At 44.8% G+C, this 24,863-nt stretch overlaps 1 protein-coding gene across 1 annotated transcript in view; it reads left to right on the forward strand.

Annotated features, from left to right (window-relative positions):
* PKD1L1 (polycystin 1 like 1, transient receptor potential channel interacting) overlaps positions 1-24,863 on the forward strand; it is an 808,959-nt gene that overhangs the window by 453,640 nt on the left and 330,456 nt on the right. The window contains exons 44-48 of the mRNA XM_073676922.1: positions 7,620-7,793; positions 15,300-15,419; positions 15,621-15,693; positions 21,760-21,863; positions 22,826-23,009. Coding sequence (XP_073533023.1) covers positions 7,620-7,793; positions 15,300-15,419; positions 15,621-15,693; positions 21,760-21,863; positions 22,826-23,009 — 655 coding nt within the window. The remainder of the gene's footprint in view (positions 1-7,619; positions 7,794-15,299; positions 15,420-15,620; positions 15,694-21,759; positions 21,864-22,825; positions 23,010-24,863) is intronic.

Raw genomic sequence — 24,863 nt, forward strand, 5'->3', positions numbered from 1 at the left:
AAAAAATGAAAATGTAACTTTTTCCCACAAAAATGTTGTATTTTATCAAGGATAACAAGAGAAAACGGACCCCAAAATTTGTTGTGCACTTTCTCCTGAGTACTCCGATACCACATACAGTATATAGCGGGAATCTACTGTTTGGACACACTGCTAAGCTCCAAAAGAATGAGTGACGTTTTGGAGCACAGACTTTGATAGAATGGTCTGCAGGTCCCTCAAGGAATCTAGATGTGTAGTGAGCACCTTCAACCTTCAGGTGCTTCACAGAATTTTATAACATTGAGCCGTGAAAATAAAAAATTAAATTTTTCCCACAAAAATGTTGCTTTAGTCCCAATTTTTTTTATTTTCAAAAGGGTAAAATGGAAAAAATGGACCATACAATTTGTTGTGCAATTTATCCTGAGTATACCGATATCTCATGTGTGGTGGAAAACTACTGCTATTTGGGCGCATGGCAGGGCTCGGAAGGGAAGGAGCAACATTGGACTTTTGGAATGCAAAATTGTCTGGTATCCATAGTGGATGGTATGTCATGTTTGCAGGGCCCCTAATGTGCCTAAACAGTGGAAACCCCCCACAAGTGACCTCATTTTAGAAACTACACCCCTCAAGGAATTTATCTAGATGTGTGGTGAGCACCTTGGACCCCCCAGATGCTTTACTGAATTTCATTACATTGAGTAGTGAAAATAAAAAAGCACATTTTCCCACAAAAAGACAATGGACCCCAAAATGCGTTTTGCAATTTTTCCTGAGTACACTGATACCCCATTTGTGGTGGGAAACTACTGTTTAGACACACTGCTGAGCTCCAAAAGGAAGGAGTGACGTTTTGGAGCGCAGACTTGATGAATTAGTCTGCAAATGCCATGTCGCGTTTGTAGAGCCCCTGATGTGCCTAAACACAATTCCCCACAAGTGACCTTATTTTGGAAACTACTCCCCTCAAGGAATTATCTAGAGGCATAGTTATAGTAATGAAGTAATGATAATAATGCTTTTGGTTTTACTGGTGCACGAATTAATAATGTTGTGGTATGTGTAAGTTGTGCAGAGTACATCAGACTATAAAAGGGTGTTGGGTTAACAGGGTAAAACCAAATTTTAATTTATGGATGTGTGGTATGCTTTAAACCAATCCTTATTGAAAAGGACAGGTTTCTCAGGGTAGGATTCACAATGGTAATTTGTGTCCTTTCTTATTCCCGTATTGGAGCATACTCTGCACCTTTTCTGTCTTCTTCCCTTCCCCTCACTTTGGGGAACCTCACTAGGAACAATACAGGCACCATCAGTTTCAAAAGTACTGGAACCCTGACTGCCAACCTTAGGGCCTTGATGACTACCTCCTGAAACTGAAGGAAGGTCCCCGTATTGCCTGCATATCGAAACAGCACAAAACCATTGTACAGTGCTATCTGTACAATGTGCACGGCCAACGTTTTGTACCATACGTTTGCTTTTTGCATGGCACTGTTTGGTTTGAGGACCTGATCTGAGAGATCTACACTCCCCAATACAATCTGGCTTTGGGACTTCTGTTGTGGTACCTTGGACAGTGACAGGGGCGCTGTTGTCATCGTGTATTGTGGTCAAGATAAAGACATTCTTATTAACCTTATACTTCACCACCAGCATATTGTCACTACATTGGACTCTGCTTTTGCCCTTTCTGAGCAGTTGCCCAATTAGGAGCTTAGGGAGGTCTCTCTGATTTTTTTTCATGTGCCGCATACAACTGTACCTCTGGCAGAGAGGGTCTTAAACAGTGAGATCCTGGTGTTAAAGTTATCTTTGTAGAGGTGAAAACCCTTATCCAGCAGTGGGTTCAGCAATTCCCACACATTCCAAGACAGGAGGCATTCAGAAGGGTCAATCCGGGTGTCCCTCTCGTCGTAAACCCTAAATTTGTGGATGTACCCTGAGGTACTCTTGTACAGTTTAATTCCATCCCTTGGCCTCTTACTGGGCAGGCATTGTCAGAATTTTAGCCTCCCTTTGAAATGAACCAGAGATTCATTTATACAGATGGCCCTCTGGGGGATGTACGCCTCAGCAAATTTTCTTCTGAAATGTTCTCAACTACTCGTCAAATTTTGTATAGACAATCAAAGCTGGGATCATCTCAGGGAGGACACTGCACATTATCATTATAATGCCAGAAAATTTGGATTGCTTTAAAATGTGTCCTTGTCAAGGCCATACGGAATACCGGTGTGCTGTAGAGTATATCAGTACTCCAGTATTGCTGAATCTGTTTTTTTCACTGTGCCCAAATGAAGCACAATGCCCCAAAATTTTATAATTTCTGTTGCATTTACAGGGGTCTGGCATTTAAAGACGTTGGATTCTGGGTGAAAAAGTGATGCGCATATAAATTTGTCTGGGCCACCATAAGATTTATTATATCCTCACTGAAGAATTTGAAATAGTCAATTTCAGTGAGGCATGTAGTGTCAAATTGGATTCCTGAGCTGCCTATGAAATCTGGAAAAAGAGGCTTATAGTTTTCAGAGGGTAGAGTCCATATAGGATCAATTGCTGAAGGGGTTGTCTCGGTCCTAGGGCACCTTGCTGGGGGTCCCTCATCACATAGAGGAATGCGGGATCTTCCTATCTGCTTGAATCTGTGTCAGCGGCAAGGAAAGCGTATGCATCCTCTGCTGAATAGCGTCTTCTTGACGACTGGGCCATTTTTATTTTAGTCTTCTAAACAGTGGGGATGTATGTGTATGTGGTGCTTTTACTTTTATTGTGTGGGGTGTGTATAAAGGGTACAATTTATTAAATTTACTAGAAATGTAGAGAAAAAGTAAATAGAGAAAAAGAAGTAAAAAAGGAAAAATTTGGAAGAAACACTTAGAAGAAAAAAATGTGAAGAAAAAAATGAACAGAAAAATCAGTAGAAGTAAAAAAAATACTTTGTATAAAAAATTACAGTGACGTTCACTACACTAATGCCCTACCAATAAAGCTACTCTGTATTAACTATTCTTTTCTGCAAAAAAAAAAACGGACATCAGTAACACTGCGACGTCCACTCCCCTAATGCACCACCTACAAAGCTACTCGGTACTATTATTTTTTTTCTGTCAAACAAAAATGGAAGTCACTAACACTGTGACATCCGCTCCCCTAATGTGCTACCTATAAAGCACCTAGGTACTAACTATTTTTTTTTTTTTCTGCAAAAGAGAACATGGATTGGGAACTGCTGCTGTTGCTTTTAAGTGAACCCTTTTGGCGCCAATTGGTTAGTGACTACTGATCAGCCAATTAGTGACAAAAGGGTTAATAAACTGAGGTGACGCCGCAATGACCCCATCAATTTTTACTGCTGATTGGTGCTGTCACAGACAGCACCAATGATAGCATGCCACATAGATTTTTTTTTTTTACTTTATTGTTAAAGAATTGACCGGCCACTCACAGCGATCGAAGAAATGGAGGGGGGGTAAAGGGCGTACAGCCCCAAGTGACGATGTGCAGGGATGTCACTGTCAGAGACAACAGCCATCTTGCCTCGGTCACCTCACGATTTAGTGCGGTGACCGGAACTTGCGGCGGATGTCTTGAAGGGGTTAAATTGTGATTAATCTGAAACGCCGGAGAATTTGAGAGAAAAACATTACTGACTGCAGTTGTGCAGTCAAACTGTTATTCATGTTGACCATGGTATGGGCAGCATGAGCCAACTGATAGGTTCCCTTTAAGACTAGTGATGAGCGAGCATGCTCGCCACTGCTTGGTACTCGCCCGAGCATCTCAGTACTCAAGATGCTCGGAGCTCGCCGAGTACGTTCGAGATGCTCGGGCTGGAGCTCAGGTCCCCGTCCTGCATGTTTGGCGCTATTTAGAGCACCAATCATGCAGGGATTGTCTGCCACTCACTGTAATGTCACAGCCATGATGGTTGTGGCATTACAGTGATTGCCCAAATCGATGGGAACAGTGCTCACAGTGAAACATGAAAAGCCGGCAATGCAGCAGTGGCATACACCGGTACCCAACAATTTAGAACAGAAAGAATAGAGCATCACACATAGATTAGATAGAAACATGTCAGTGACATATATAATAAGTACAGTGACAGTGTTGGTTACTGTACTTGTCATTTAGTGTTAAAATAAAAGATTTATTAAAAAAAAAATTGGTGTGGGGTTCCCCGTAATTTTAGTCTCTAGCGGAGGTTAAGCAGATGGCTGGGGCAGATGTTTGAAGCCTGGGAAGGGGGTAATACCCACTGAGCTTCCCAGGCTACTAATATCAGCCCCCAGCTGAATACCTAGCCTTTACTAGCTATTAAAATGGGGGACCCAAAAAAAAATGACGTGGGGTCCGCCCTATTTTAATAGCTAGCAAAGGCTAGGCAGACAGCTGGGGCCTAATATTAATAGCCCAGGAAGGGTTCCATGAATATTGGCCCCCTCCCAGGCTAGAAGCACCAGCCGTCAGCCGCCCCAGAAATGGTGCATCCATAGGATGCGCCAATTCTGTCACTTAACCTCGCTCTTCCCACTGCCCTGTAGCGGTGGCAGTGGGGTAATAGGGTTGGGGTTGATGTCAGCTTATAATGCCAGCTGACATCAAGCCCAGGTTAGTAATGGAGAGGCGTCTATAAGACACCCCCATTACTAACTGAAAGTTAAAAAAAAAACACAAACACCCAGAATAAAGTCCTTTAATTGAAATAAAGACACAGTTCTTTAATGTTCTAAATTAAACTCTACTTACCGTCATGCCCATTCCAGCTGAAGCCAACGATCTCCTGCAATAAAACTAAAATAATGAACCAACCTCATCCTTACCTTTCCATGGTTCCCAGAATTGCTTCAGCTCTGCTACATTGACATGACATGCTGGATCGCAGCAGAACGCTGCCATCCAGCTTGCCATGCCGCAGACACTGAGAAGCTCCTCAGTGAAGCTCCTCAGTGTCTGACTGTGACGGCATCCAGATGAGCCAAGTTCATGTCTAATGAACTCAGCTCACCTCATGCACATCACTGACAGCGTGGGAGAATTCTCCTGCACATGCGGTGCCGGCAAATGACGTCACCGCTTGAGCAGGAGAATTCTCCCATGCTGGGACGGCATTTTGATGGCAGGCTGGATGGTAGCAGAACGCTGCCATCCAGCATGCCATCCTTCAGAGACACTGAGGAGCGCAGGCATGCTCGCGCTCTTCAGTGTCTCTGAAGGATGGCAAGCTGGATGGCAGCGTTCTGCTACCATCCAGCCTGCCATTTCAATGCCGTCCCAGCATGGGAGAATTCTCCTGCTCAAGCAGTGACGTCATTTGCCGGCACCGCATGCGCAGGAGAATTCTCCCACGCTGTCAGTGACGTGCATGAGGTGAGCTGAGTTCATTGGACATGAACTCGGCTCATCTGGATGCCGTCACAGCCAGACACTGAGGAGCTTCACTGAGGAGCTTCTCAGTGTCTGCGGCATGGCAAGCTGGATGGCACCGTTCTGCTGCGCTCCAGCCTGTCATGTCAATGTAGCAGAGCTGAAGCCGTCCTGGGAACCATGGAAAGGTAAGGATGAGGTTGGTTTATTATTTTATTTTTATTGCAGGAGATCGTTGGCTTCAGCTGGAATGGGCGTGACGGTAAGTAGAGTTTAATTTAGAACATTTAAGAATTGTGTCTTTATTTCAATTGAAGGACTTTATTCTGGGTGTTTGTGTTTTTTTTTAACTTTCACTATGGGGTTAGTAATAGGGGTGTCTTATAGATGCCTCTCCATTACTAACCTGGGCTTAATGTCAGCTGGCATTATAAGCTGACATCAACCCCAACCCTATTACCCCATTGCCACCGCTACAGGGCAGTGGGAAGAGCGAGGCTAAGTGCCAGAATTGGCGCATCCTATGGATGCGTCATTTCTGGGGCGGCTGACGGCTGGTGTTTCTAGCCTGGGAGGGGGCCAATATTCATGGCACCCTTCCTGGGCTATTAATATTAGCCCCCAGCTGTCTGCCTAGCCTTTACTAGCTATTAAAATAGGGGGGACCCCACGTCATTTTTTTTTGGGTCCCCCATTTTAATAGCTAGTAAAGGCTAGGTATTCATCTGGGGGCTGATATTAGTAGCCTGGTAAGCTCCGTGGGTATTACCCCCTTCCCAGGCTTCAAACATCTGCCCCAGCCGTCTGCTTAACCTCCGCTAGAGACTAAAATTACGGGGAACCCCACACAAATTTTTTTTTTAATAAATCCTTTATTTTAACACTAAATGACAAGTACAGTAACCAACACTGTCACTGTACTTATTATATATGTGACTGACATGTTTCTATCTATCTAATCTATGTGTGATGCTCTATTCTTTCTGTTCTAAATTGTCGGGTACCGATGTATGCCGCTGATGAATTGCCGGCCGGCTTTTTTAAAGAGACAAAAACACTATTATTTTTTTTTTAATAAATCCTTTATTTTAACACTAAATAACAAGTACAGTAACCAACACTGTCACTGTACTTATTATATATGTGACTGACATAGTAACATAGTTTTTAAGGTTGAAGGAAGACTAAGTCCATCTAGTTCAACCCATAGCCTAACATGTTGATTCATGATTCTATCTATCTAATCTATGTGTGATGCTCTATTCTTTCTGTTCTAAATTGTCGGGGACCGGTGTATGCCGCTGATGAATTGCTGGCCGGCTTTTTTAAAGAGAGGGGTGCATGAAAATCGGAGGGCACTAGTGTGTTCCCAGTGCCCTGCTATGTTTTTCATGCACCCTCGTATATACCCTGCCTGCCTGTCTGCCTATATATTCTGCCTGCCTGACGTTTAATTGAGCACTATTCCCATCGATTTGGGCAATTTTTGACCTTCTGCAGACCACCAGGGGGACCCCCAGAAAAATTCTCGAGTTTCCCATAGACTTACATTGGGCTCATTGTTCGGGTCGAACACCCGAGTATTCCAATGTGCTCGACCCGAGCTTCGAGCACCCGAGCATTTTAGTGCTCGCTCATCACTATTTAAGACATATATCTTTCAGTCACATATCTGCTTAAATATTAGAATAAAAATAAGAAAAATATAAACTATGTCCAGTTTCCTCAATCGCACATTTTTCATATTATTCGACTGATTGATAAATCACAGAAATGAATTTTATTGTTCATTGAATTATACTGAACGTTAAATTCTATTGTATTGCCATGTACCACAATGTACGTACAGCTTATGCAATAATACAGTGAACTAATTGGATTGTAAAACCTAATTGATTGAGACCTTGAAAATAAATATTTATACATTTAAAAAAGTACTCCACAATGACATGTGAGGTAAGGGACACCGGGTTATGTGAGTCGTCTTATACAAGTAGTGCTCTTTAACCCAGCTGTAAAATTGAGCAATTGAAGAATAAGTGACCTCTTTTCCAAAATATAAGATGCAGAAAGTGAGTTACACAATTATGCTTTTGTAAAAACATGTACCTTCTAAAATGTTATATGTTGGATTTATTCATAAAAGTGTTTTGGAAACCCATCAGTAAAATATAAAGAAATTTGAATGTGATCAGTGTGAAAAATGAGCTTAAGTGGTTTATCATGTACAACTGGTATATACTATATCTCTTGTGTTCCAGCTTTTCTACTGCAAATTTACTGAATATCTGGAGGATTTCCATTTCTGGGGCTCGGTCTTTAGCCAGCCTTCTTACAGTTGGTTTTCACATACTCAACGAATAACGGCATGTTTTGCCTTGTTATTGGGATACATGTGCTTGAACGTGTTACTTATTCACTGGAAAGAAGAACAGGTATATTTCTGCTTTTTTCTGTTTTATATATATATATATATATATATAATGACTAGAGATATGTGAATATATTTGAGTGGAATTAAATTCTGCTTGTTTATTAATCCACATTCGCCAAACGCATATTTTATTGTAATTCGCTTCCGCTTGGATTCAGTAAAGTGGCTGAATTGTGGAGATAGTCAACAGAGCATAATAAGAAACATTAAATTTGTGGAGAATAACTTCTCTGCAAATCGAATTTCCAGGGACAATCCAAGAGCAGTCAATCGAAGAAGATCATCATGTGAAGGTTCCCTTGAACTACACACTTTACAGAATACTGTTTCAACATTACATATAGGATTGTTTTTAGATTATATAACATACATGTTATACATTCCCAATGCAGGAAAGGAAAATTGGGTATAATTGTCACTGAGAAAGAAGGGGTTGTTTTCACTTACTCTACAGGGTGGGCCATTTATATGGATACACCTAAATTAAATGGGAATGGTTGGTGGTATCAACTTCCTGTTTGTGGCACATTAGTATATGGGAGAGGGAAAACTTTTCCAGATGGGTGGTGACCATGGCAGCCATTTTGATGTCGGCCATTTTGGATCCAACTTTATTTTTTTCAATGGGAAGAGGGTCATGTGACACATCAAACTTATTGAGAATTTCATAAGAAAAACAATAGTGTGCTTGGTTTTAACGTAACTTTATTTTTTTCATGAGTTTTTTACAAGTTTATGACCACATATAAAATGTGTTCAAAGTGCTGCCCATTGTGTTGGATTGTCAATGCAACCCTCTTCTCCCACTCTTGACACACTGATAGCAACACCGCAGAAGAAATGCTAGCACAGGCTTCCAGTATCCGTTGTTTCAGATTCTGCACATCTCGTATCTTGATGGTATGGTGTGGTATATGGGGTACAAAGATAGTGGGGCCATTCTTTATCAATGGAAACCTCAATGCCACTGGATATCTGAAATTGCTACATGATGATGTGTTTTCCTCTTTATGCACTGAAGATGGCACGTTCCCTGAGTTTTTCCCCCAAGATAGTGCACCACCACATTATGGGTGTCAGGTCCGAGCATTCCTACATGAACAGTTTCCTGGAAAGTGGATTGGTCGTTGTGCGCCAGTTGAATGGCCACCAAGGTCTCCCGATCTGACCCCCTTAGACTTTTATCTTTGGGGTCATCTGAAGGCAATTTTCTATGCTGAAGATATGAGATGTGCAGCATCTGAAACAACGGATACTGGAAGGCTGGGCTAGCATTTCTTCTGCAGTGTTGCTATCAGTGTGTCAAGAGTGGGAGAAGAGGGTTGTATTGACAATCCAACACAATGGGCAGCTGTAATATTCCTGGCGGCGTGCTGGCATGGCTTACCACCTCCCACCATGCAAGACCGCCATCTTACCTATCAATCGAGGCTGCACACTTTGCTCCAGTACCTGCTGTGTCTCTTGTCTGATTGCTTAGGGTGGCGGCGCGGCTACTGCCTGATTCTTATAGTTACTGTGTGCGCACTCCTAATGCCTCCCCAGCCTATTGCTGTGAGTCACTGGATACTTAAACCCCCTCCAACCAGTAGGGGGTGCCTGAGCAACACTTTCATTCAGTGTGTTCTGTGCAACTGAGTTGCAAGGTCCTGTCCTGTATCTTGTCTGTTCCACTACCCTGGGGGCTGTATACCCAGGCCTGTTGCCTGTATCTGTGACTCTTAGTCTGTTTCCGCCACGAGTTCCCATGCTCGTTCCTGTATCTTGTTCCTGGTTCAGTTCCTGTCTGAACAGTGTCCTAACCCGTTTCCTGTTTGTCTCTATGTCCGAACCTTCCCTTTTCCTGCAGTGTCTGAACCTGCACCTAACTCCAACTCATTGTCTCTGTACTTCTGTTTGTGAGTTTTGTGTCCACTCGCTACTTCATTGTAAGTACCTTGTGTGTATCTGGTTCTGCTTGTCCCTTTTCCCTGCCTCCGTATCTACCTCCTGTGTTCTAACTATCTTCCTGTATTTTCCAGTCTGTTCCATGTGAACAGAGCCCTGTCCTGTCTGCCTGCACCTTCTGCTATGTTTTGCTCCGCTTGTTCACCACACCTGCGGGTTTTGTTCTGCTCTGCTTGTTCACCGCACCTGCGGTTCCGCTCTGCTCTGCTTGTTCAGCGCACCTGCGGTTCTGCTCTGCTTGTTCACCGCACCTGCGGTTCCGCTCTGCTCTGCTTGTTCACCGCACCTGCGGTTCCGCTCTGCTTGTTCACCGCACCTGTGGTTCCGCCCTGCTCTGCTTGTTCACCGCACCTGCGGTTCCGCTCTGCTAGTTCACCGCACCTGCGGTTCCGCTCTGCTAGTTCACCGCACCTGCGGTTTTGCTCTGCTCTGCTTGTTCACCGCACCTGTGGTTCCGCTCCGCTCTGCTTGTTCACCGCACCTGCAGTTCCGCTCTGCTCTGCTAGTTCACCGCACCTGCGGTTCCACTCTGCTATGCTAGTTCACCGCACCTGTGGTTTTGCTCCGCTCTGCTAGTTCACCGCACCTGCAGTTTTGCTCTGCTCTGCTTGTTCACCGCACCTGCGGTTTTGCTCTGCTCTGCTTGTTCACCGCACCTGCGCTTCCGCTCTGCTCTGCTTGTTCACCGCACCTGTGGTTCCGCTCTGCTCTGCTTGTTCACCGCACCTGCGGTTCCGCTCCGCTCTGCTTGTTCACTGCACCTGCAGTTCCGCTCTGCTCTGCTAGTTCACCGCACCTGCGGTTCCGCTCTGCTCTGCTAATTCACCGCACCTGCGGTTCCGCTCTGCTCTGCTTGTTCACCGCACCTGTGGTTCCGCTCTGCTCTGCTTGTTCACCGCACCTGCGGTTCCGCTCTGTTCTGCTTGTTCACCGCACCTGCGGTTCCGCTCTGCTCTGCTTGTTCACCGCACCTGCGGTTCCGCTCTGCTCTGCTTGTTCACCGCACCTGTGGTTCCGCCCTGCTCTGCTTGTTCACCGCACCTGCGGTTCCGCTCTGCTAGTTCACCGCACCTGCGGTTCCGCTCTGCTCTGCTAGTTCACCGCACCTGCGGTTTTGCTCTGCTCTGCTTGTTCACCGCACCTGTGGTTCCGCTCCGCTCTGCTTGTTCACCGCACCTGCAGTTCCGCTCTGCTCTGCTAGTTCACCGCACCTGCGGTTCCGCTCTGCTATGCTAGTTCACCGCACCTGTGGTTTTGCTCCGCTCTGCTAGTTCACCGCACCTGCAGTTTTGCTCTGCTCTGCTTGTTCACCGCACCTGCGGTTTTGCTCTGCTCTGCTTGTTCACCGCACCTGCGCTTCCGCTCTGCTCTGCTTGTTCACCGCACCTGTGGTTCCGCTCTGCTCTGCTTGTTCACCGCACCTGCGGTTCCGCTCCGCTCTGCTTGTTCACTGCACCTGCAGTTCCGCTCTGCTCTGCTAGTTCACCGCACCTGCGGTTCCGCTCTGCTCTGCTAGTTCACCGCACCTGCGGTTCCGCTCTGCTCTGCTTGTTCACCACACCTGTGGTTCCGCTCTGCTCTGCTTGTTCACCGCACCTGCGGTTCCGCTCTGTTCTGCTTGTTCACCGCACCTGCGGTTCCGCTCTGCTCTGCTTGTTCACCGCACCTGCGGTTCCGCTCTGCTCTGCTTGTTCACCGCACCTGCGGTTCCGCTCTGCTCTGCTTGTTCACCGCACCTGCGGTTCCGCTCTGCTCTGCTTGCTCACCGCACCTGCGGTTCCGCCCTGCTCTGCTTGTTCACCACACCTGTGGATCAGCTCTGCTCTGCTAGTTCATCGCATCTGCGGTTCTGCTCTGCTCTGCTAATTCACCGTACCTGCAGTTTCGCTCCACTCTGCTTGTTGGATCCAAAATGCCCAACTTCAAAATGGCTGCCATGGTCACCACCCATCTGGAAAAGTTTTCCCCCTCCCATATACTAATGTGCCACAAACAGGAAGTTGATATCACCAACCATTCCCATTTAATTTAGATGTATCCATATAAATGGCCCACCCTGTATACCAATATGAATAATTGTACATCCTAGAACTTGGAGTTGATTAATGCGTCTTCAGTGGTACATTGTAGTCTACCAAATAACTTTTCACTAGAGATGAGCAGATTGATCCACGGAGGATCGAGATTGAGTCGAATTTTCTGAAATTCGTGGTTTAATTTCAATTCAAACACTTTAAGATTTGATTTGTGGTTTGCAAAAGAAATAAAAAACCTCACCCGGCACCATTTCCCACATTGCTAGCTACATTTCTTTTTTCATGCCTGTGCGGGCTTCCGCATTATGCCCTGCAGTTATTACATCTAGTATAGCCAAAAAATGATATTTGAATATATACAAAAATCAATCTTTATTGTAATACAGAAACAGAATACGCAATAAATTAATAAAACCAATTAAAAAGGGGGGGGGAGTCATACTACGGAGATGCGAGGTGAATAGAAAAAAGACGATGATGGCATGTAGAATATTGAAGAATATAAATAAAGGTAACATATATATTGCATGTCTCAAAAACATTAACGACCCATGTGGAGAAAAAATAATATCCAAGAAATAAATATTGACTATGTGGGTCTTATTCAGACAGAATTATATTCACAATTATATCATGAGACATAGGAGAACATTGCAAAAAGGAAAAAAGTTCCACTCAATAACACCATGTAACAAGGCAGTGGCGCCAAGATCACACGGATTGCTGTGAAGGAATGCTCAGAAGTGCCATGGTCAAAAAATATACACAGCAAGTGCTATAAGTATTAAATGTGGCAACAGGCAGAGCAGAATCACAACAGCAAAATGTTCAAATCCATGAGACCACAGTATATAGTTGTTAATGTTGGCACATGAATGGTGGCTGAAAGCCAAACTAATGTATAGCTTTGAGGTACATACAAATGATTACTTCCAGTGACCACTGTGAAGGCAGCGTGCTCCCACGTTAGCCTACTAATATCTCATTTGGGAGATACAAGAAAGTGTCAACTTTTGAATGCTACAAAGGCAGGGAAGTCATACACTAGCAACAGCGTAGTTTCATTCTTGATGGGAATCTCAGTAGTGCATCTGATACCAATCACATACTATAGATTCAGCACTGGGCTGTAGTGCAGGTCGTATCTCTTAGTCTTTGACAAGTAAGTAAGGCGAAGTATTTCCAAAACATTCCTCTCCTCTCAACAAACACTAAAATATCTTTGTAAGGTGGACAAAAAGGAACTTGTGCATATACAGTAGAGACCAAAAGTTTGGACACACTTTCTCATTTAAAGATTTTTCTGTATTTTCATGACTATGAAAATTGTACATTCACACTGAAGGCATCAAAACTATGAATTAACATATGTGGAATTATATACTTAACAAAAAAGTGTGAAACAACTGAAAATATGTCTTATATTCTAGGTTCTTCAAAGTAGCCACCTTTTGCTTTGATGACTGCTTTGCACACTCTTGGCATTCTCTTGATGAGCTTCAAGAGGTAGTCACCGGAAATGGTTTTCACTTCACAGGTGTGCCCTGTCAGGTTTAATAAGTGGGATTTCTTGCCTTATAAATGGGGTTGGGACCATCAGTTGTGTTGTGCAGAAGTCTGGTGGATACACAGCTGATAGTCCTACTGAATAGACTGTTAGAATTTGTATTATGTCAAGAAAAAAGCAGCTAAGTAAAGAAAAACGAGTGGCCATCATTACTTTAAGAAATGAAGGTCAGTCAGTGCGAAAAATTGGGAAAACGTTGAAAGTGTCCCCAAGTGCAGTTGCAGAAACCATCAAGCGCTACAAAGAAACTGGCTCACATGAGGACCGCCCCAGGAAAGGAAGACCAAGAGTCACCTCTGCTTCTGAGGATAAGTTTATCCGAGTCACCAGCCTCAGAAATCGCAGGTTAACAGCAGCTCAGATTAGAGACCAGGTCAATGCCACACAGAGTTCTTGCAGCAGACACATCTCTTCAACAACTGTTAAGAGGAGACTTTGTGCAGCAGGCCTTCATGGTAAAATAGCTGCTAGGAAACCACTGCTAAGGACAGGCAATAAGCAGAAGAGACTTGTTTGGGCTAAAGAACACAAGGAATGGACATTAGACCAGTGGAAATCTGTGTTTTGGTCTGATGAGTCCAAATTTGAGATCTTTGGTTCCAACCACCGTATCTTTGTGCGACGCAGAAAAGGTGAACGGATGGACTCTACATGCCTGGTTCCCACCATGAAGCATGGAGGAGAAGGTGTGATGGTGTGGGGGTGCTTTTCTGGTGACACTGTTGGGGATTTAATTAAAATTGAAGGCATACTGAACCAGCATGGCTACCACAGCATCTTGCAGCAGCATGCTATTCCATCCGATTTGCGTTTAGTTGGACCATCATTTATTTTTCAACAGGACAATGACCCCAAACACACTTCCAGGCTATGTAAGGGCTATTTGACCAAGAAGGAGAGTGATGGGGTGCTACGCCAGATGACCTGGCCTCCACAGTCACAAGATCTGAACCCAATCGAGATGGTTTGGGGTGTGCTGGACCGCAGAGTGAAGGCAAAAGGGCCAACAAGTGCTAAGCATCTCTGGGAACTCCTTCAAGATTGTTGGAAGACCATTTCCGGTGACTACCTCTTGAAGCTCATCAAGAGAATGCCAAGAGTGTGCAAAGCAGTCATCAAAGCAAAAGGTGGCTACTTTGAAGAATCTAGAATATAAGACATATTTTCAGTTGTTTCACACTTTTTTGTTAAGTATATAATTCCACATGTGTTAATTCATAGTTTTGATGCCTTCAGTGTGAATGTACAATTTTCATAGACATGAAAATACAGAAAAATCTTTAAATGAGAAGGTGTGTCCAAACTTTTGGTCTATACTGTACATTCAGACACTTTAAGAATTAAACACTTTTCCAAAAATAAATCTGACCATACAACGGTTTTCAAAATCAGAACTAAAGCTGTGGCTTTATGTAGGTGAGCGAGTCGAATTCTAAAGTATTGGGGAGTGATCTGAAATATCTAAAATTAATAATACATTTATTGTTCGTGATCTAGGCTCTATTCATATTAGTTTTATAATTACTTTTTGGGATGTTTCCATTGCCCTTATTTGGCAGAAGAGAGCCTTGGGCTAAAATGGGCTGTCAGTTTTGTAATTTCTAAAAACAAAAGCCATAACACAGATGTTCACAGTGTTATACAATTCAGATATGTGGCATTAAATATAATTAAAATAAATAAAAGGAAAAATATTTTTTATAATAGGCAGCTAATAAGAGGATGGAGGATCTGTTCTGTAAATATTACATAGTGTTAATAATTTTGCAAGCACTGATTTTTTTGTTTATTATATTAAAAAGTTATCCTAATTTATGATATTGCTTTGAGTTTTTTTAATGCACATAAAGTTATTAATGCATTTGGATGACTGTTTTGAAGTATTAATTTTAATTGACTAAATTATTAGTCATTTTGATTATTTTATTTTTTTTGTTTTTCTTTGTGCAATTACTAGTATACTGTTGAGATCGGCCTTATTGAAATCTCTACCGTTTCTATCAAATGTGGACTGAAAGTTTCTCTGGCTGTGTATCCTGTTATAGTATTATTATCTCTTCTATTTAGATTAAGTCAGGTAAGTAAACAATATATATTCCAACTTTTAATTACGATGATGGCTATTGTTGGTAGTAGGATTAGCAGTTGTAATAGGTGTTTATAAATAATAATAAATAATTACATAAATAATGTGTATTCCTGTTAATCAAAAATACTTGTATATAAAACTTTTGTGGCACATATTGCAGTTACATATTTGTTTTTCATTTTCTTAAAGAAAAAGTTCACCCAAGTCTCCGGAGACAATCGATTTAAAGTTGTAAAAGGTTCTCCAATAGCCAATATGGAAGGTAAAAGAAAACAATCTGTTGGATTTAGAAAATAACTGTTTGTCTACATTATCTATAATCATTTTAGATGCTTCTGTGTATTCTGGGGATTTAGAAATGAGGTAAAGTTCCATTGACAATCGATTATATTATTTGAAATTGATAATAACAATAATGTAATTAATATAACAAAAATAGGTCATAATTAGTGTTAAATAAGCAAAAATAAAATGAGAGCTTAGTAGCTGTTCATATGAGATCTTGCTTGTTTAGGAACTGTTTGACAGCTATGCATTGTGTAAAACATCAACACTTTATACCATTAGGCTATGTTTCAGCAATGAGTATTTGATGCGTTTTTGATGTTGCAGATTCACAGCCACATTTTTACAGTAATTTACTACATTGAGTTACTTGCATTTTTTCATTGTGTTTTGATTGCGTTTTTACATGTGTAGCGCCCCGAGGGTTCGGCCGCTACAGGGGTATTGCACCTCTGCCAGAGGTGTGATATTCCACTCCCGGGTAAGGATGGTGTGTTGGCCAGGGCTCGGTAGGCTGCATGCATCACACACACCTCATTTCTGGGGGACAGCTCAACGGTGCTCCCATTAGACAGTAATGCAGGCACGACAGAATCTGTCCCTGGCTGGAGTGGGGAGGGGGGAGGAAAACCCAGTGATGTAGGAGCAGGAGGGGACGGTTTCTGGGCATAGGCAGGAGCCCATTGGTTGCAAGTCACCTGGGCTCATACACAGAGAGGGAGGTATAAAAGGTGGGCACCATCTTAGTTCTGGGAGTAGAAGAAGTGAGTTCAGACAGTGAGGAGGAGGAGAGAAGGAGTTCAGCCAGGAGGGCTGACAGGGAGCTGTGGCTCAGTCTGGGCCCAGCTCCACGAGGCAGGCCTAGAGTGAAGGCCAGAGCCAGAAGAAAGGAACAGGAAGGAACAGAAACCGAAAGGGACAGAACACCCAGAGAGGCCCAGAGACACGAGGGCAGAAGGAACCCCAAAGGCCAAGGAGATTGCGGGTGACGGGTTGGAAGAACAGGGTACCGGATCCCAAGTTGGTGGAGGCGACTAATCCTCAGCCAAGGACCGGCTGTCGTGATCACATCTTGGTGCGACCTCTCACTACACCTACTAGAAAGGCACACCACATAGGGTCAGGGAAGTGGACATCCAGCCTCCCAAGAGAAGACTCGAGGCAGCTAGACAAAAGTAGTATCACTGGTGGGGCACGGCCAGAGAAAGGAATAGAAGGGAGTCCTGTGCCACACTCCGGAATTACCTGGGGGTTGACCGAGCCCCCTGCCTGGTGGACGCAGCACGGCTTGGGCAGTCATTGCCGGCGGAATGACTAAGAATATAAAGAACTGTGAGTAAAGAATTTGAACTGCAACCCCACGTCTCTGTGCTTCATCGTCACGCCCGCACTACTAGTGCTGGGACGCTCGCACCATCACTCCCACCATCAACTACACTGCCCTGGGGCTGCACTCTTCCCGTGTGGAGTCACACTACCTTAGCTGCATACACCATCAGCCCCAGCGGTCTGCCCTTGCAGCGGCGGTTCGCACTGACCGCAATCCACGGGTGGCGTAGTCGGACAATTAACCTAAAACCCCCACAAAATACCGCCATTGGCCTGACCACCCTGAGCCATGGGAACGGGTCACCACCACGGATATTACAACCCCCAGAAGCCCGGTTCCGGGTGCCCCTCGGCCCAGGGGGGCGAGTCAGCTTTGGCGTAGTCGGCAGGATCGTTGCCAACCCGCCGCAAACGGGTATTGCGCGCCTGAAGAGAAAGAGACTGTTTAATTGAAATTGACTGTGTTGAAAAATGGCGCCCGCCCCAGCAGAACGGACGCCATAATGTGCGCGCCAAAAGACAGCAGGAAGCCACCTCCCATCGTGGGCCAGGTCCCAGAATGGCGCCAAAGAAGGAGCCCGCCCCCAACAGCCATGAGTGCGGCTGTGGAGATGTCCATCAACGTGGGGGGGCTGCCCCTGAAGGTGATTGTCAGCAGATGGCCCCAGGACCACCCCCAATGGGGGCGGACAGGAAAGAAAACCGTGGGGCAGGGTGCGGTCTGGATCAGTCTGGACAGGCCGCACCCGGGAATGGAAGGAGCACCGCACCCCACCAACACCCTGGCCCGTAGCCTGTTGCAGGCTAAACCGCCATGCAGCCTGGCAGAGTTGCTGACACAGCTCCCCAGAGACCCGGAGCGTGCGCGAGCAGCACTAGAAGACCTGGACCGGAGGATGGTCCGGGCACAGCGGGATGTGATCGCCGGGTGGAAGGAGGAGTTGGCACGGCAAGCCGTGATCCGACCGCAGGAGGCGCTACCGCCGCCGAGCAGCACGCCTGCCTCCGAGGGCGGTGAAGGTGGAGCGGAGGCCGAAGACGACGCCGCAGAGGAGGCCACAGAGACCGAGGCAGGTAACGGGGATGTCATCACCCCAAGCCCTGAAGCCGCAAGTCTGCCCCCGCCTCCCATTGCGGGACCCGAAGCGCCGGGAACCGTACCTGCCACCACGCCTCTGCTACTCCCAGCTAGGCCTCAGGCGGCAAGAGCCGCGGCTACGCCCCGCTCCGCGCCGTGCCCTTTAACCCCGGGCGCAGTAAAGAGAGAGACATCACAGGCCGGGACGCAAGGCCTAGTGCACCCGGGCGCCGCTGCCTCACCAGCGCCCCCTACCTTGGCTGCGCCACCCCCGAGCACGACCAGCAGACATCCATCGGCCTGGTCGCAGGCCCGAGTGCCCCCGGGCGCTGCTCCCCGACTGGGGTCCCCTGCCATACCACCCCTGGGCGCGGATCTATTCGCTCAGCACACCGGCCCGGATGGACTGCCCCTGGTGTGGCCGGCCGAGCTGTCCAGCGGCCACCCATGGAGAGCTCAACCCCCGCGCGAGCCCCTGATACCTGCTCCGGAGCCTGTGGAAGTCACCCCGCTCCCACTACAGGACATCCAGTTTGAGTGGGACCCCACTGGCGAAAACCTAATGGGGTTCACCCAGGAAACCCGGGCGGACGCAGCCCGTCGCCTGGAGTCCTGCCGTCAGCAGCTGGCGACCTTCGAGAGAGAGCGGCGGGAGAGGCGTATCAGGGGGGAGCGACTCCAAGCCCGGAGCGCAGAACAGAAACGGAGAGCTCGTCAGAATCCCCAAGCCGCCCGCGGTCCCCGAGCCACCGGGACCATAGTAAAGTTTCAGCTGGAGCACGGCTGGAGCTTCATTAGAGACCCGGAGGCCACGAACAACGTCTTCATGACAAGAAGGGATGTCGAGAGCCACCTGCCAGAGGGACATCACGGACGTGACCTGTACCCTGGTGACGTAGTCACCTACACCCGGCACAAGGGCGCCAAAGGACTGTACGCCCTTCACGTCCACCGGCTAACTGAGGAGGAATTGCAGTACCGCTCAGACACCGAGTGCCAGGAGGGTCCGGACGGGCCTGAAGACTACCCGGAGGAGCAAGGAGCATCAGGAGGACACCATTACCAGTAAATGGTAAAGTGTGACTGTATATAGTTACCCGTCAGAGTATCAGAACTGTTGTGGGACTGTTACCGGTTTGAAAAGTTGCCCCATCCCCTAAGTTACCTGGCTGGGGACTGAGAACGGCCATCCCTTTCCCTACCTGGCCGAGGACTGAGAGCAACCATCCCTGTAAATAGTTGCGCTTCCTAAAGCGCCCCCTACTGGTTTTATAAAAAGACTGCAACGTCTACCTCGAGACAAATTTACTGGACTGTTGCACCTTTAAGAAGAAAGAACACCTGGTCACAAGTTGCACCGCGGCCAGTACCCAAGAATATGTTTACTTAAAGATGTTTTATAATGAAAAGTTTTGTATGCTGCTAAAGTAATAATGCAAATGTTTGGTAAGGTGTTTTATATGACAAAAGAGTTCCGGTAGTAATGACCATATCTAGTGAAAGAAAAATGTTGAAAAAGAGGAAAGTGTTTCCCATAAAGGGAATTAAATAATGTCGTCCGTTTTCTATTTGAAAAGTTTTGAAAAAGTTTTGCATGTCTTGTAAATTAATTGTCTTTACTCTTTTCCAGCCCGAGGACGTGCTGTGGTTTACCAGGGGGGAATGTAGCGCCCCGATGGTTCGGCCGCTACAGGGGTATTGCACCTCTGCCAGAGGTGTGATATTCCACTCCCGGGTAAGGATGGTGTGTGGACCAGGGCTCGGTAGGCTGCATGCATCACACACACCCATTTCCGGGGGACAGCTCAACGGTGCTCCCATTAGACAGTAATGCAGGCACGACAGAATCTGTCCCTGGCTGGAGTGGGGAGGGGGGAGGAAAACCCAGTGATGTAGGAGCAGGAGGGGACGGTTTCTTGGCATAGGCAGGAGCCCATTGGTTGCAAGTCACCTGGGCTCATACACAGAGAGGGAGGTATAAAAGGTGGGCACCATCTTAGTTCTGGGAGTAGAAGAAGTGAGTTCAGACAGTGAGGAGGAGGAGAGAAGGAGTTCAGCCAGGAGGGCTGACAGGGAGCTGTGGCTCAGTCTGGGCCCAGCTCCACGAGGCAGGCCTAGAGTGAAGGCCAGAGCCAGAAGAAAGGAACAGGAAGGAACAGAAACCGAAAGGAACAGAACACCCAGAGAGGCCCAGAGACACGAGGGCAGAAGGAACCCCAAAGGCCCAGGAGATTGCGGGTGACGGGTTGGCAGAACAGGGTACCGGATCCCAAGTTCGTGGAGGCGACTAATCCTCAGCCAAGGACCGGCGGTCGTGATCACATCTTGGTGCGACCCCTCACTACACCTACTAGAAAGGCACACCACATAGGGTCAGGGAAGTGGACATCCAGCCTCCCAAGAAAAGACTCGAGGCAGCTGGACAAAAGTAGTGTCACTGGTGGGGCACGGCCAGAGAAAGGAATACAAGGGAGTCCTGTGCCACACTCTGGAATTACCTGGGGGTTGACCGAGCCCCCTGCCTGGTGGACGCAGCACGGCTTGGGCAGTCATTGCCGGCGGAATGACTAAGAATATAAAGAACTGTGAGTAAAGAATTTGAACTGCAACCCCACATCTCTGTGCTTCATCGTCGCACCCGCACTACTAGTGCTGGGACGCTCGCACCATCACTCCCACCATCAACTACACTGCCCTGGGGCTGCACTCTTCCCGTGGGGAGTCACACTACCTTAGCTGCATACACCATCAGCCCCAGCGGTCTGCCCTACAAGGATTGGACTGCAGAGGACCCATGTACTATTATGTTTGGGACATCTGGAAGAATGATACTATGAGTCCTGTATCAATCCAAAAGTAAAACATCTTGAAACCATTCATGTGTGGAGTTGCTTTTCATCCAAGAAAGTGGGCCCACTCACATTTTTTCCTAAGAACACTGCCATGAATAAAGATTAGTAGCTAAACATTCTCCAAGAGCAACTTTTTCCAATGATCCAGGGGCAAATTGGTGATGAACGATGTTTTTTTCTAACATGGAGCACCATGTCACAAGGCAGAAGTGATATCAAGGCAAAAGTGGATCAGTGAACACAACATTGAAATTTTGGGTCCATGTCAAGGAAACTCCCCAGATCTCAGTCCCATTGAGACTGTGTGGTTAATCCTCAAAAAGTGAGCCGATTAAAAAAAAACACAAAAATTGTTATAAACGCTAAGCACTAATTAGTTGATAATAGGTTGCAATAATTCAGGATTTGACCCGGAATCTATTTTTAATTTATGTAATACGTATAATTGTACTTCAGTAACAGTAGAAACATCTGACTAAAGCATCTAAAAACACTGAACCAACAGATTTTGTGAAAACAAAAAAATTGTGTCAGTCTCAAAGCTATTGGCCAAGGCTGTAGGTCTAGTCATTGACTTTGACAGACAATGTTACTACAGAGTATTTACATGACATTACGTGTATATTTTTTCTGCAAAAAACAAACATTCCAGAGTATATAAAATGTTAAGTTCTGCAGTATGTCCTGTACAGTGGGAGTTTTCTTTTCTGTTAAGAATGTTTTACTTCAATTGTTAATTGAATTTGTCCATGTAATCCATTTATCCTTTTTTTGCTAATTTTAGGTTATCAGCATTCTGTGTCAGCAGCTGATACTATGTTCGAATCCAATTTGACATGGCAACATTTCCAGTATTGGGCATATGATGCTTGGAAAAAGAAATATGAGGTATATATGATGATTGAGGACACTTTCATCTCCAGCCTATTTTGAACTTCAGAACTTTTCTCAGTTTTAAAATCTGGGCATTTTTCAGAATCATTATGGGCTAAGCATAAATGAGTATACCCCAACCGATTTCTCAGAAAACCTTTAGTTTCCTTTTAGAATAAACATTTTCTATGGGATACCACACTACAAAAAGCTCCCACAAATGTGGGCCATTGATTTGTTTTTTTGCACCTCCAACAAAAGTAATTTTACTAGCAAATTCACGGCAATGGAAGTCTTAGAAGCAAGGCTAAAATTTAGACTACAAGATTTATAATTAACAAGAAATCAACGACATGTAAGTTTAATTATTCATTAAACAGGTGTCCAGCAGATAGTTGACTATAAAAGGGCGTTACTTAATAAAGAAAACTCCTTCCCATTTCATGCAGTCAGCTATGGCACCACATGGAAGAGAAATGTGACAATACCTGAGAAAGAAAATAATTTCTTTACGTAAAAAAAGATGGGTAACAGCTAGTAGAAGATCAGCAAAGCTTCACTTATCGTCAGAATACTGTACCAAAGTGATGCAAAAATTTAACAAAGATGCAACTGCACCCATCTCACAGAGAGGTTAACACTTAAACAAGAGCATCTTCTGATAAGAAGGGTTGAAGAAAGTTGACATGCAAGTTCACTGCTGTTAGCTACAGAAATAGAAAACCAAACCATGATGAGTGTTTCCTGTGACACAATACTGTGGAAAATGTTCTTGTGTTCAGTGAGAAATTGATTAAAACTTTTCTTTTCAAAGGGGGTGTACTCATTTATGCTGAGCAGTGTAAGCTTGATTTCACTGATATGTTGTTCATTTATACTCTGCAGTTACACCTTTTACAGTTCTGTACTTATTGATTGATGATGTTCTAGTACACACATGATCTTAAATCTCACATATTCTGTTTTCCTGTATGCAGAGAGATTTTTCTACTTCAAGCATTCACTTTGGAAACGGGAGCAGGGGGTACAAGAGTCGATGCCCATCAGTTTCTACTCAAAGCTCAAGTGGATTTGAAGATTGTAGTTCAAATAATGGTGTTAAACCTGGTCAAACGGAATTCAAGGATTGTGAAAATAGCTCTTGTTCACAATATTCACCAGGTACAAAACAAGATGCAGCTTTAATGCCAAGTGGAAATCTTTGCTTCATGTGTCACAGTTAAAAATGTTTATGCTGGGTGCAAGGAGGGGCACCAATAAGCCATTCTGCCTTGGCTATGGTATTTAGATATTATTTATGAACAGCATGGTACTGTAGACACTTCAGAATCATAAACGCTCTGCAATTTAACCACTTATTGACTCCCTATAGGTTTTAGGTAGTTTTTAGGTGTAAAAAAAATTACTCAACTTTATTTTATTTAATCATTTTAAAGTGGTTGTATGATCACAATTCATTGATGATTTATTTTATAGAAAAAAATACATGTTTGCAAAGTATGGACTAACGCTCCAAATATAAATCAATACCTTATTAACTATAAATTCAAATAATGACATGACCAAAATATAAAATACAAAACAGATTAAATTGAATTAAAGCACAAACATAAATTTGTATCAGCAGAACCCCCATCTAAGATGGCAGAAACAGTAGCTGATCAGGCCAATTTCTAATGTATAAATGGCAACAGGTGAAATTCTATTGAGATAAAAAATAAAGCTAGTCCTTAACTTAATATTGAGAATCATAAATAATAAAGCACCAAACCTCGACACAAGAATACTGGCCAAGAGAACAGGAAGAATATTAATCAGATGAAGAGTTAGTGAAATAATATGTGTCCATCAAATAGAAGGTATTGGCAGAAATCACCATATTGTTGTGCTATAGTATTTCATTAGGAGTAATGAGAAGGGCTACTTTAAAGAATTGTTCAATTACTTTTATATTAATTCCGACACCCGGGACCCCTTTCATGGTGGCAGTGGCTCCCAGGTGTCAGCAGTTGTGGTCCTGTACAGTACAGCAATTGGGCATTTTCTGTGGCAGGTTACTATAGATCCACGCCTATTCATTTGAAGTGATATTGTGGCGCATCCTTACATCCCCGCTGCCCTGAGGCCTAGCTCCACCTGTGGGGAGCTATACCACGCAAGCTGCCTTAACACCGGCCTCAGTGGTCTGCCGCAGCGCTGGTGATCCTCACCAGACACCACAGGTGGCGTCACGAACTTAGTAACATAATCATCCACCCTTTTAAAAGAGAGGCCCAGGGTACGGCCCCGGGAGCTGACCACCGCGACATCCCCAAGGGTCAGGCCGTAACAAGGCCCGGGCGCCGAGTACTCCCCATTCCCCCCCCCCGGGCTCTACAATATACTGTTCAGCTATGCAACTGCTAACATCCGGTCACCAACGGCACCAGGATTAGCTGTTCAGTGGGGGTGCCAGATGTTAGTACCACACTGATCTGATATTAATGACCTATCTTATTAATATGACCTATCCTAAAGATAATGATGACCTTAGGATAGGTCATCAATATAAAATTAGTGGATCAACCCTTTAAGTCCTGTATTTGCAGCAGAAAAGTATCAAAAAGATAATGTGTCATATAAGATATTGAATAGAAATGTCTGTAGTTGTGGTACAAGACCTCGGCACCCTCACGATCAGCTATTATAGGATTCTGTGGCAGCCAGAGTAAACATTGATTGGAGCTGCACAGCACACTGAATAAGAGTTGTTCTGCAGTACCTGGCAGTGTTTGCTGTGCATTGAATGAAGCTGTATGCTCTAAGCATTGCTTATCTCCAGTGTGTAACAGCTGATAATATACTTCTGTAATATATGTATATATACCCTGTTGAGATAATTGTGATACTGAGCTCCAAATAATCTACAAAGAAATATAATTAATTTTAAACATTTGCTACAACGACTGTGAGAGTTTTAGAAGAATGAGATAAATAATAAATCAGTATTTATGGTGGATTTTAAATATATAAATC

Source organism: Phyllobates terribilis, unplaced genomic scaffold, assembly GCF_046119375.1.
Source record: "Phyllobates terribilis strain yellow unplaced genomic scaffold, ASM4611937v1 Scaffold_4__5_contigs__length_816908805, whole genome shotgun sequence".
In the NCBI taxonomy this organism is placed as follows: Eukaryota; Metazoa; Chordata; class Amphibia; order Anura; family Dendrobatidae; genus Phyllobates; species Phyllobates terribilis.